Genomic DNA, 10,952 nt, shown 5'->3' with positions numbered 1-10,952 from the left:
ATAAAAGTCAGATCTCCATGAAGAGCAGCTTTGCAGGAAGCAAAGCAGTTCAATTAGATTCCGAGTCCTTCTTGAAGTTCTGTACTCTGGTCAGTTTTTTCTGATACTTCGGGTGAGTTCTGTTCTAATTACTTTGGAGACTTCCGTTCTTGGCAGCATTCCCCAGCACTTGCAAGCGTGGGCTTATCTTGGGGAACTGTGTATAATGAGTTCTGGCTGGGAATGAAAGTCATTCCCAGCGTTGCATTAAAATAGGTTTTCCTTTTCAAACCAGCTTGAGTTTCAGTACGTTTGACGAAGCCTGGGTCAGAACATTCGTTTTCATCCCACTCCGGATAGCCAGGAGCAACACTGTGGGGTCCTTGCAAATACATCACTGCATTGATGATGCCTCCAAACTGCCATTTTTGCCTTGGCTGTTGCTACATTTTGCTCAGTTGACGGACTTCTGCATAAAAGTTTTTATCTATCAGAGTTTTGATGGTAGGTTGATGAAGAAAAAGCTACCTGACTCTCTAGTCACCTGATTTAAATCTCTAGGAAGCAGTGGTGGGATTAAATTTTTTTTTTTTACTACTGGTTCTGTGGGTGTGGCTTGGTGGGTATGGCTTGGTGGGCATGGCAGGGGAAGGATACTGCAAAATCTCCATTCTCTCCCCATCCCACTAACCTGCTTTCCAGCTCTGTTCTCCCGTGCAGGGCAACAAAAGAAGTTCCAGTCAATCAACTGGGACTCGGGAGGCAGAGAAGAGATGGGGTTGGCGGGGCCAGTCAGAGGTGGTATTCTGAACTACTCAAAATTTCCACTACTGGTTCTCCAGAACTGTTCAGAACCTGCTGAATTACCACCTCTGCTAGGAGGCCAGAGGGACCGAGGGAAATGCCAAAGACTTACTCTAAATCTAAAGCTAGGGATTCCTAGAATTACCACTTGAGGTGTTCAAAGCATTTAAACCATGGTGGAGTTGCGAGTAACTGGGAGTAACTCTTTAGCTAGACAGCAGAGGTCTCGCTACACCTCGACAGACATGGGGTTTTATCTTCAGCAAAGTCAATGATGCAAAAATAGCTAAAAAGCAAAGACAGCTTTTGAGAATTGATTCCAAGCATCAAGAGGGACTATCCAGGTAGTTTTCCAGGCGAGAATATGAAAAGTGGGTGGGTTTTTCTGGCCAATTTCCCAGGCTCGTCTATTAGATGTGGGTTTTCGTGGTGGTTTGTTCTGTCTAATTACACACACCAAGGCTGGCCTGCTTTAGCTAGGAGGCTGTGCTGTCTTGAAATAAGACTTCAAATTTCTGCAATGCTCCTTTTTGCTTTAAATCAAGGACGTCCAACCTCGGTGACTTTTAAGATTTGCAGACTTCAACTTCCAGGGAATTCTGGGAATTGAAGTCCACAAGTCTCAAAGACACCCCTGGCTCTATGGCCTTGTGGTATACCTGTATGTTGATGTATATGGACACTTTGAGTACTGATCCATTCCGTTCCAATATTTCTGAAGCACGGTGAAAGTTGAAATGCGCATAGCATCAGCTACATCCTGAGGTGGGTGGGTGAAGAGTTAAGACAGTCTTCCCAGAGAAGAGAAAACAGCAGGTAAGAGTTGCGTGCCGATCACAGAACAAGCCAATAAAAGACAGAGACAACAGAAATATAGATATATAATATCTCGGAATAAAATGTTGCCACCACCAATGAAGAAAAATCACGAAAGTGCATTTGTCACATAAAAGTAAAAGCTTCTTTTAGAATTTAAAATAGCATTTACACATAAGCAGCTATATATTAACTATACAGACAACTGGAGTTTTTCATACAATATCTACAAAGAAGCCCTCCCCCAAATTCAGGAAAAGGAAGATGATATTAGAAATAAGGGGAGAGGGCCATTCACACATCATCGAGAACACAATCTTGGGTATGACCCCAATGCTAAGATATTTTAGACAGTTGCTGGGCAGGGATTTCATTTCCTGCCTTTAATTTCATTTACTTCTGTTTTTCCTCTACTGTACATAAAATGCTGTATGCGTCATTCTAATCCCTGATTAGAATTAAGATGTTCCTTTGACATTATACCTTACATTATTCCAGTAAAATGCAACTTTAAAAGGGGAAGAAGCAGCTAACTCAAAATATCAAAATTCAATGTTTTCTCCAGGCCCAAAACAGTCTTGTTAGTTGGCAACAGGAAGGATGAACTGGGAAAGCAGACAGAAGGCTACACGTCCACAAAACATGGCTGGCTTATTCCATCGCAGCCAAGTGTAAAACTTTGGGGAGTTAGGGATCCCTTTGAAGCGGAAAAGGAGAATGTCAAGAGATTTTAAAGGCCTAAATGCATCTTTCCCAAACCATGTCTGAATCAATCCGCCGAAACATGCTTGCTTCAGTGAATTCACGAGGATTAGCTTCTCTGCATGAGTATATTGGGTCACGCTGGCCAGCAAGATAAAATCAGCCATGTGTGTGTGGTCTATGTGAAGAAGCAACTTGGGTCAGTAGTTGGGAACAGACTCCCTAGCTACCTTGAAGGATTTCCTTTAATTACCAGATCTGGAAAAACCAAGTCACTCCGAGTGGCTTGGAGATTCAGAGAGATTCCATTGCCTGCCCTTGATATAGAGGTGTGGTTGAAGATCTGCCAGGTTGGTGCCCACTAATTCCCATCATCCACAGCCAGGGAAAGGGACACCAAGAGGAAGACTCTGCAACATTCACAGAGGACAGAAGCTGCCTTGTGATTGCACTTGCATCACACTCCCATATTCAATGGTCAAAGTTGGAGGGAGGCACGGAATGGAGCCCCTTGGGGGAAGGGCACAGAGGGCTGGCTGGCATCTGAAACTGTGTACCAAGACTCATTGAATTTTCCTCAAATCATCCTGGGAGTTTGTTTTTTTCTCCCTCTCTGCCTTTTCACCGTTTCCCCCTGAAGACCAAAAATGTGCAGGTGATAATGTCAGCCCCTGAAGGTGATAATTCCTTCCCCCTTCCTACACAATCGCTCTTCTTTCCTTGCTACTTCGATTGGCCTTTCAGAAAACCAGGATCTGTACAATCTCCCCTTCAGTGAAATGTTCTTAATTCAGAGCAAAAGGGAAGGAGGCAGACCAGTAGCATAAAGAAACTGCAAAAAAATATCCAGCCATGATAAACCAAAGCATCGAAGTGTAAAATTGGGGAAAGGCAGAATTTTCTTAATATCAACAAAACCCTGCATTTTCTTGCCGCCCAGCTTGAAAACCTGGGCAACGTGTGTGTGTTTGTGTTGATGCTTGAGCTGTTCACAATGTGCAACATGGGTGTCAAAGGAAAGGATTTCACTTGGGCCAAATCTTCTCTGGAAACAGGAGCCCTCTCCCCCAAGAGATGTTTTTCCAAGGACAGCTGGACCAATGGCTAGCATTATTTTCCCCTAAAATAACAGAGTTGGACCAACATCTTGCTCAAGTAGGAAACTCTATAACATTTCAGACCGATGGTTGACCAATCTCTTCTTAAAAACTTCTACTCAAAGTGGATTATGCCATCAGAAGGCTGGTCCAGTCTCCAAGAGGAAAGGGAAATTGTGGTGAAAGAGACACAATGCCAGATTTAGTGTGTATGAGGCCAACAAAGGCAGCAATCCTACCTGGAGCAAGGAGAGGGATGGATGGAACAACACTTGGCAATCATTGCCCGGAGTGCCTACTGAAGCCCTTACAACAACAACAACCAGAATCTCCTTTCAAGGTATAGTAAAATAGTCAATCCAAAAGTTCATGGTTTTCAGAGGAGAAATTTAACCTGTCGAAGTTTCTCACAAAATGATTTTCCCTTCTTAAGGGGGAAGGCTCGGCAGGGACAAAGAAAACCCTGAATGAAAAACAACCCAAAGGAAAGAGGAAACAAACCCACAGAGAGATCTTCGCCCATCGTTGCAACGGAGTTCAAAAAAAAATGAACCCAGACACCCACAATTTCATCACACACACCCCAGTTAGTTGTGTTGTCTTTATCAAAGCGAATCCTCCTCATTGGAAATTTTTATTTCCCCCAGAAATGAAAGGAAGGAACCAGAAGATAGATAGATAGATAGATAGATAGATAGATAGATAGATAGATAGACAGACAGACAGAAAGTTAGGCAGACAGACAGACAGACAGATAGATAGATAAAGAGAGAGAGAGAGAAAGAGAGAGAGAGAGAGAGAGAGAGAGAGAGAGAATATGGTGCAAAATATGCAGGACTGGAAAATTGCCGTTTGCTGCTTTTGTATTAGTTTTTGTTTTTTAAACTATTATATCAAATACGATCCCTTGGTTAATAAGCCAAGGAGAACACAGTAAAATTGCACTGAGAAAAGGTGCCACGCATAACAAAGTTCATTTAAGAGATATCTTGGCGAGGACATCTATCAATCACATTACCAAAAAAAAAAAAACCAGACGGTAAAGGGTGGGGGGGGGGAAGGGTGGGGGAAAGACAAAAATATGCCTGGAATCGTTCTTCCCGTTGGCTGGAAAACACAACCAAGAATCAGAAGGGTGTGACATGCAAAAGATTGTCAAGGGGGGGCAGGGTGAGTGGGAAGGGTATGTGTGTGTGTGGGGGGGGGTCGCTCTCTTTTCCCGTTGCTTTGAAAGACAAAACAAAAAGGAAAAAGAAAAGAAAAACATAGGTCAACAGAATAGGAATCCTCCTGCACGGACTCTCTAGGAAGGCACTTCTGTTTACATGATGTCCACGAAGAATTCGCACGGGTTGCCCATGGCTTTCTGGAAGGACTGGCGGCTCCCGGTCAGTTCGGGAGGGATGGCGCTAAGTTCCCGGACGGGAGGCCCTCCGGGCGGCCCGCTGATGGCGTAGAGTTTGCCTCCCAGCTTGGGGAAGGGCCCCAGAGAAGGCAGCCCACCCGGCGGGCCGTAAGAGTGGTGGCTGCGAGGACTTCTCTGGCTGAGGGTGGCCGAGACGTGGCTGCGGTGGCTCAGCTGGCTGGGGGGCCGCTCGTGCCGCAGGATGCTCCCCCCACCCCAGGTGACCGGGTCCGAGCCGCTGCTGCTACCGCCACCGCCGGCTGACTTGTGGTCCTTCTCCCGACGCCGGCTTTTCTCGCTGTTGCTTCGGTTCGAGCCGCTACTTTTGCTTCCTGGAAGGGAGGAGGGGGACAAGGAGGAGGAGGAGGAGAGGGAACTGGATTAGCGCCACACACACCCCCGGGAGAAAGAAGGCGGCTGGCATTTCGGTGGCCCGTCAGATGACGGGAGCCGCTCCAAAAAAAGGTCCTGGGCGTGATGAAGCAAGAGCCACGCGGGATGAAGGCGGATGGGATGGAAGATGGATGCGGAAACATGCGGAAAGGCTCAAGCGAAGCAAAGCGGGAGCGTGATGGCAATGTTGCGTTTGAAGGGGTGAAGCAAAGCAGGAGAGAAGAGACACTCCGGAAACTGAATGTCGGGATAAGGCACTGCGCAAATAGGGAGTCCCTGGGCTCCGAAATCCCAGATTTGAGGAGTTTAGATTTACAGAGGCGATGCAGGAACACAATGGAGTGGTGTGGTGGCCTAGAGGTGGAGCTCTCGCCCTCACAATCTGGAGGCTGTGAGTTCGATCCTAGGTAGAGGCAGGTAAATTTCTCTCTCTGGGCACAATGAGAATATATCTGCCAAATATAACTCAGCACTGGTGACAGGGAAGGGCATCCGGCCAGTAAACACTCAGCTCCATTCAAATTTGGGAGGGTCCATTGTGGAATGGAAATGAGTGGTGCGGTGGCCTAGAGGTGGAGCTCTCGCCTCACAATCAGGAGGCTGTTGAGTTCAATCTTAGGTAGAGGCAGGTAAATTTCTCTCTCCGGGCACAATGAGAATATTATCTGCTGAACAAAACTCCTCACTGGCGACAGGGAAGGGCATCCAGCCAGGAAACACTCTGCTAGCTCCATTCAGTTGCCCAGGCTTCACCCCGTAAGGGATTATTAAAAGAGGATGATGACCCTGTAACACAATATTGTAGTGGGACTACCTTCCAGCTTTTTTCAGCCCTTGCTAGAAAAATGTCCTTTTTTTTTTTTTTTCAATAGCCACTCTGCCCCCACAAGCTTGAGGGTGAAGTTGTCTCTCCCAGAGATTTTGTCCCCTTTGTTTTCAAAAAACCGATGCTTTTATATATGTTTGGGCCTGTCTCAAGGAGGTCAGTGCCCCCCTGTGCTTCTTAGTTGGCTTTTTGGGGGGCTACAAGGCCGGTTGGCACCCGTCATGGAAGTTGAGGGTGAGGAGGACTCGACTGACACACAACGCAACTGACCGAGAAATGGTTCCCACTGAACCAGCTGCTTTCAACCATCAACCTTAGCCAGGAGAACTGGAGCAGGGAGATCTGAACTAAGAGAAAATGTTCCCCAAAGATGCAAAATTAGTAGGCGGGCTGAGAATAGATAAAACCTCTTAGGGTTATGAAGGAAAGTCCTTGGGCTCCTATGCTCAGAGAATCGGGGGACGGACAATGAAGGGTGGGGGGGTGGACTAGCTTTTTGAGTGGGTTGTGAGAGGATTCCTAAACAGACTTTCTAGCAGAAAAGTGACTTTCCTGGATATGTCTCCCTCAAGAAAGCAACTAGAGACACCCAACGGCAGCAAAATATGAGAGCTCCAGAGCTAGCTTGCAATCCTTGCTTGCCCGGCAGGCTAGCTTTGCTGTCGAAATCTCCTCTTTCGGAGGGCAGGACTTTCCATGGTGCTGAAATGCCCACAAAAGGTCTGGGTGAGATTTTTAAAATGGTCCAGACTAGAGACTTTAGGATAAACTCTAGCTGTAACCAAGATCAGGGTCTGCCTCCCTGGGAATTCTGCAAGCGGGGTGGGTGATGGGGTGGGGTTGTTGCGGAAAGTGTTTTGTTTTCGTTTTTTAAAAATAAAGGACTTCGATGAGGAAGTGGGGAGGAACACGTTTAAAATCCCAGAGGAGGGTAGAAAGAAAAGACATGAGAATCTATATGGGCTGAAAATGAGCTTCGGAAGGGAGGGAAAAAAAATATGCTTACCAATCCTTCATGAATCCTTCAATCTAAGGCTTGCTCAGGGTAAAACAAGGAAAGAGCAATTACCGAAAGCAACGTTCCTTACCCAAGAAGAACGTCACAACAGCAACACTTAAAACAACAAACACACGTTGGCCGGAAGAGCTACTTGAGAAAACTCTGGCCCTCTTGGCACAAACACACTCACGAGACAACCACATACAAGTACTCCTTGACTTACAACCACAGTTAAGCCCAAAATTTCTGTCCTTAAGCGAGTTTCGCCTCCATTTTATGACCTTTCCCTGCCATATCCGGCTGGAGAATTCTGGGAGTTGAAGTCCACCAGTCTTAAAGTTGCCAAGTTTGGAGACCTCTGGGTTAAGTGAATCACTGCAGTTGTTAAGTAACATGGTTTGTTCAGTGAATCTGGCTTCCCCATTGACTTGGCTTGTCCGAAGGTCGCACAAGGGGATCACGTAACACACACACACACACACCCGGGACTCTTGCAACTGTCACAAATATGAGTCAGCTGCCAGGCATCTGAATTTCGACCAGGGGTTGGTGGAGATGCCACAACGGTTGTAAGTCATGTCACGTTTTTTCAGGGCCATTTGAACGGTGACTGAATGAACTGTTGTAAGTCAAGGTTCACCTATACTTTTGCTGGCAAACTGGGAACTCAGCAAGAACCAGCACTGAGCTCAGAACGGTTGTGAACGCAGAAACAAGTGTTGTGGGTGGGAACAACGCTCCTGCTGTGAAACTTGCTGGCTGAATGAACCCCAACTTTTCTAACATGTGCAGTGTGCAGTGAATCGCAATAGGCAATGCGTGTCATGCCCCTGTTGGAGACTGACTCTGAGGGAGAGGAGGAACAGCCGACAGGGATTGGAAGTGTGGCTCCGGAGGTTGTGGAGGAGGTTGGGGAATGGCAGAGGCCGACTGGGCAGTCAGAGGAAGACCAGGCCCATCCCCTCTCCATCCTAGAGCACGCAGGGAGGAGAGGATAAGGGAGAGATGTGAATGGCATGGTCTACGGGGGAGGACATGGCCCTGATCCCCTTCATGGGCTGCAGCTGTGAGAACTGGTACGGGGGAGGACATGGCCCTGATCCCCTTCATGGGCTGCAGCTGTGAGAACTGGTTAAAAGGACGGACCTGCATATGGGCCAGTGCTGGAAACAAAGCGTGGAAATATCTCTAGTCTGTCGTTCCTCTCTGAGTTTGCCATCCTTCCCAGGGTGTGTTCCGATATCTTTGGATGTCTTCAAGCCCCCATCTTACCTGGTTCCCTTAGTTGCTTCAGTGTGGTTTGTGTTGTTTTTACTCTTTATAATTTATAGGCATTTTTAGTTTAAACGGCATTTCCTCTTTTTTGTAACTGCTTGTGGGGGGAGTTTTTTTTGTCTCCAGTCAAGGATAGTTGGAGCTTTGAAGCAAAGTGAAGGGATAAAAGGGGCTTCACCTGTTTTCATGACTTGTGTTTATTTTGTATCCCACCCTGGGTCATCACAATATGGGAGGCCACCACAATCTTGAAGATCCCCAACGTACGTGGTCAGCACAGTTTGCAGCTGCAGCCAGACCTTTTCCCGGCCAGGTTAAAGGAACCTGTGTGAATCCATGCAGGCAGCTCAGCTGAACTTTGTTCCTCTCAACTAAAAAAATACTTCTTTGGTCTTTTTAGTTGCCAGCAGAAAGGGAATGGGGGAAAGTAGTAAATTCCGTAAATGCTTCAGATAACTGCTAGGCAGCCGAAGCTGTTGGCGCGCAAGATTATTACTGGAGAGCATGATTGGTGACTCTTGGCTATGGATGCATCTCATTGGAGAATATACATCCAGGGGGTATATTTTTTAAAAAAACTCTTAGATGCAGCTAGAGACTTATGATTTGAATGGGGGTGTATTGTCAGAGCCCTGACAGTTCCCCTACCTGATGGCAGTAGCTGGGACTCCATGCAAGATGGACGCAAGGGTCCATGAGAAGAGTCAGGCAAAGCGAGCGTGGGGGTGGGGGAGGGGAGAGGAAGGAGTACGCGGAAGGGCCAGGGGAGCAGGAAGGCAGAAGCTTGCATCTGAGGGCCTACCTTCGCTGTGCTGGCTTCCCGCGCTGCCGCTGCCGTAGCTGAAGCCAGGGTCCTGGTAGGCTGGCGGGAAACACGGAGGGGCGAGGGGATACTGGTAAGGATAACCTTGCCCCAGCGGCCAAGGCGTGGAGGGGTGCGGTAGAGGGGCCAGGGTGTCTTGATCAGAAGCCCCGCTGGAACCGTTGTTGAGGTTCATTGCAGCCATATCTGGGAGAGAGAGAGAGAGAGAGGGAGGGAGGGAAGGAGGGGGAGAGAGAAAGAGAGAGAGAGAGAGAGAAGGAGAAGAACAGCTCCATAAGCAAAGGGCTCATCAAATACACTCCTGCCTGAGAACAAGCGGTTTTTGTTCAAAAAGGCATCTCTGATCTCTCATAATCCACCACCAAACTCAGGGCGTTATAAAATTTCATTTTAATTTTTTAGATTATTTTTTTTTTAATCCCACTGTTACTCTTTTTAAAAATAACTCGAGATGGCAAATGCACTTCATATCCTCATATTCTTCCTCCTCTTGTTTCCCCACAAGGACGACAACCCTGTGAGGTGGATTGGGCTGAAAGAGAAGGACTGGCCCAAAGTCACCCAGCTGGCTTTCCTGCCTAAAAGCGGGACTATAACTCACACTCTCCTGGTTTCTACCAGGTGCCTTAACCACTAGACCAAAACTGGCTCTCTTTGCTCAATGAAAGTAGTCTTTTCAACAGAAATGCTAATATCTGTTAAGTTGGCAAGTCTGATTCTTGGGAGGTGGTGTGGAAGCAGCTTGCCACTCTCTTTTGGGGAATGTTTTTTTTTTTAATTTCCCAAACTACACCCTTGGGATTTCCTGGTGGTCTCCCATCCCAGAACAAACCAGTTTTTTCATGATTAGTCGAGGTCAGCTGGCTGCTTGTCAGCTACCGAAACATGAATGGGAAAGAGGCACTTGTTATGTTTTACAAATAGAGACACTTTAGGGGAAGTTGGTAGTTTAAGGGCTTGGTTTAATTTCGAGTAAAGTTCCCCTTTCGTAGTTGTGTATGCAGAGACACAGGCATGAATCCATACAGGCCAAAAACAGAACGCGCCAGCCTAAATAAGCAAAGGTAAAAGTAACTAGAAGAGCAGCTGCAACAGAGTTTACTTACTGCCACAAAGATCTCCAAACACATAATAGCACTGTTCTGAGAAAGTAATCTTATTCACAGTGTGTCTGAGGTAGCCATGCTTCAACATGCTGCTGGCGTATTTCCGGGCTTCTCGGCGGTCTTTGAAATCTTCCACGTGGGTGTAAAGCCAGTCAACGACATCGGCTCCTGCAAAGAAGAAGCAGGAAGACATGGCAGATATGATTATTTATTTTTTCTTTCCTTCCTTCCTTCCTTCCTTCCTTCCTTCCTTCCTTCCTTCCTTCCTTCCTTCCTTCCTTCCTTCATCTCTCTCTATATATCCATCACCTCTCTCTCTCCCTCATCTAACTCATCTCTCTCTCTCGCTATTCTAGCTATCATCTCTCTCTCTCGCTATTCTAGCTATCATCTCTCTCTCCATCATCTATCTATATTTATCATCTCTCTTATCATCTCTCTATCCATCACATATCTCTATCATCTCTCTCGTTCATCCATCCATCCTTCTATCATCTCTCTCTCTATCCATCACCTCTCTCTCTCTCATCTATCTATCTATCTATCTATCTATCTATCTATCTATCTATCTATCTATCACTTCTCTATCCATCACCTCTTTCCCTCTCATCTCTCTCTCTCTCCTTCAACTATCTATCAATTATCTATCTATCATCTATCTATCTATCTATCTATCTATCTATCTATCTATCTATCTATTATCTATCTATCACTTCTCTATCCATC

At 46.5% G+C, this 10,952-nt stretch overlaps 1 protein-coding gene across 4 annotated transcripts in view; it reads right to left on the bottom strand.

The window, feature by feature from the left end:
- The window catches only part of DVL1 (dishevelled segment polarity protein 1), a 61,154-nt gene that overhangs the window by 4,936 nt on the left and 45,266 nt on the right, over positions 1-10,952 (bottom strand). For 2 of the 4 annotated variants that reach the window (XM_026715703.2, XM_026715702.2), the window contains exons 13-15: positions 10,227-10,394; positions 9,100-9,306; positions 1,647-5,135 (exon numbers count right to left, since the gene is read on the bottom strand). In XM_026715703.2, the coding sequence (XP_026571488.1) occupies positions 4,720-5,135; positions 9,100-9,306; positions 10,227-10,394 (791 nt within the window). In that variant the 3' untranslated portion in view covers positions 1,647-4,719. Of the gene's footprint in view, positions 1-1,646; positions 5,136-7,028; positions 7,058-9,099; positions 9,307-10,226; positions 10,395-10,952 lie in introns of those variants that run through there. The other 2 variants (XM_087914898.1, XM_087914897.1) reach the window with 2 other exon arrangements.

The sequence above is a fragment of the Pseudonaja textilis genome, chromosome 18 (genome assembly GCF_049901715.1).
Source record: "Pseudonaja textilis isolate UNSWEBS1 chromosome 18, rPseTex1.2, whole genome shotgun sequence".
In the NCBI taxonomy this organism is placed as follows: domain Eukaryota; kingdom Metazoa; phylum Chordata; class Lepidosauria; order Squamata; family Elapidae; genus Pseudonaja; species Pseudonaja textilis.
This window is presented reverse-complemented; position numbering and strand designations above follow the sequence as displayed.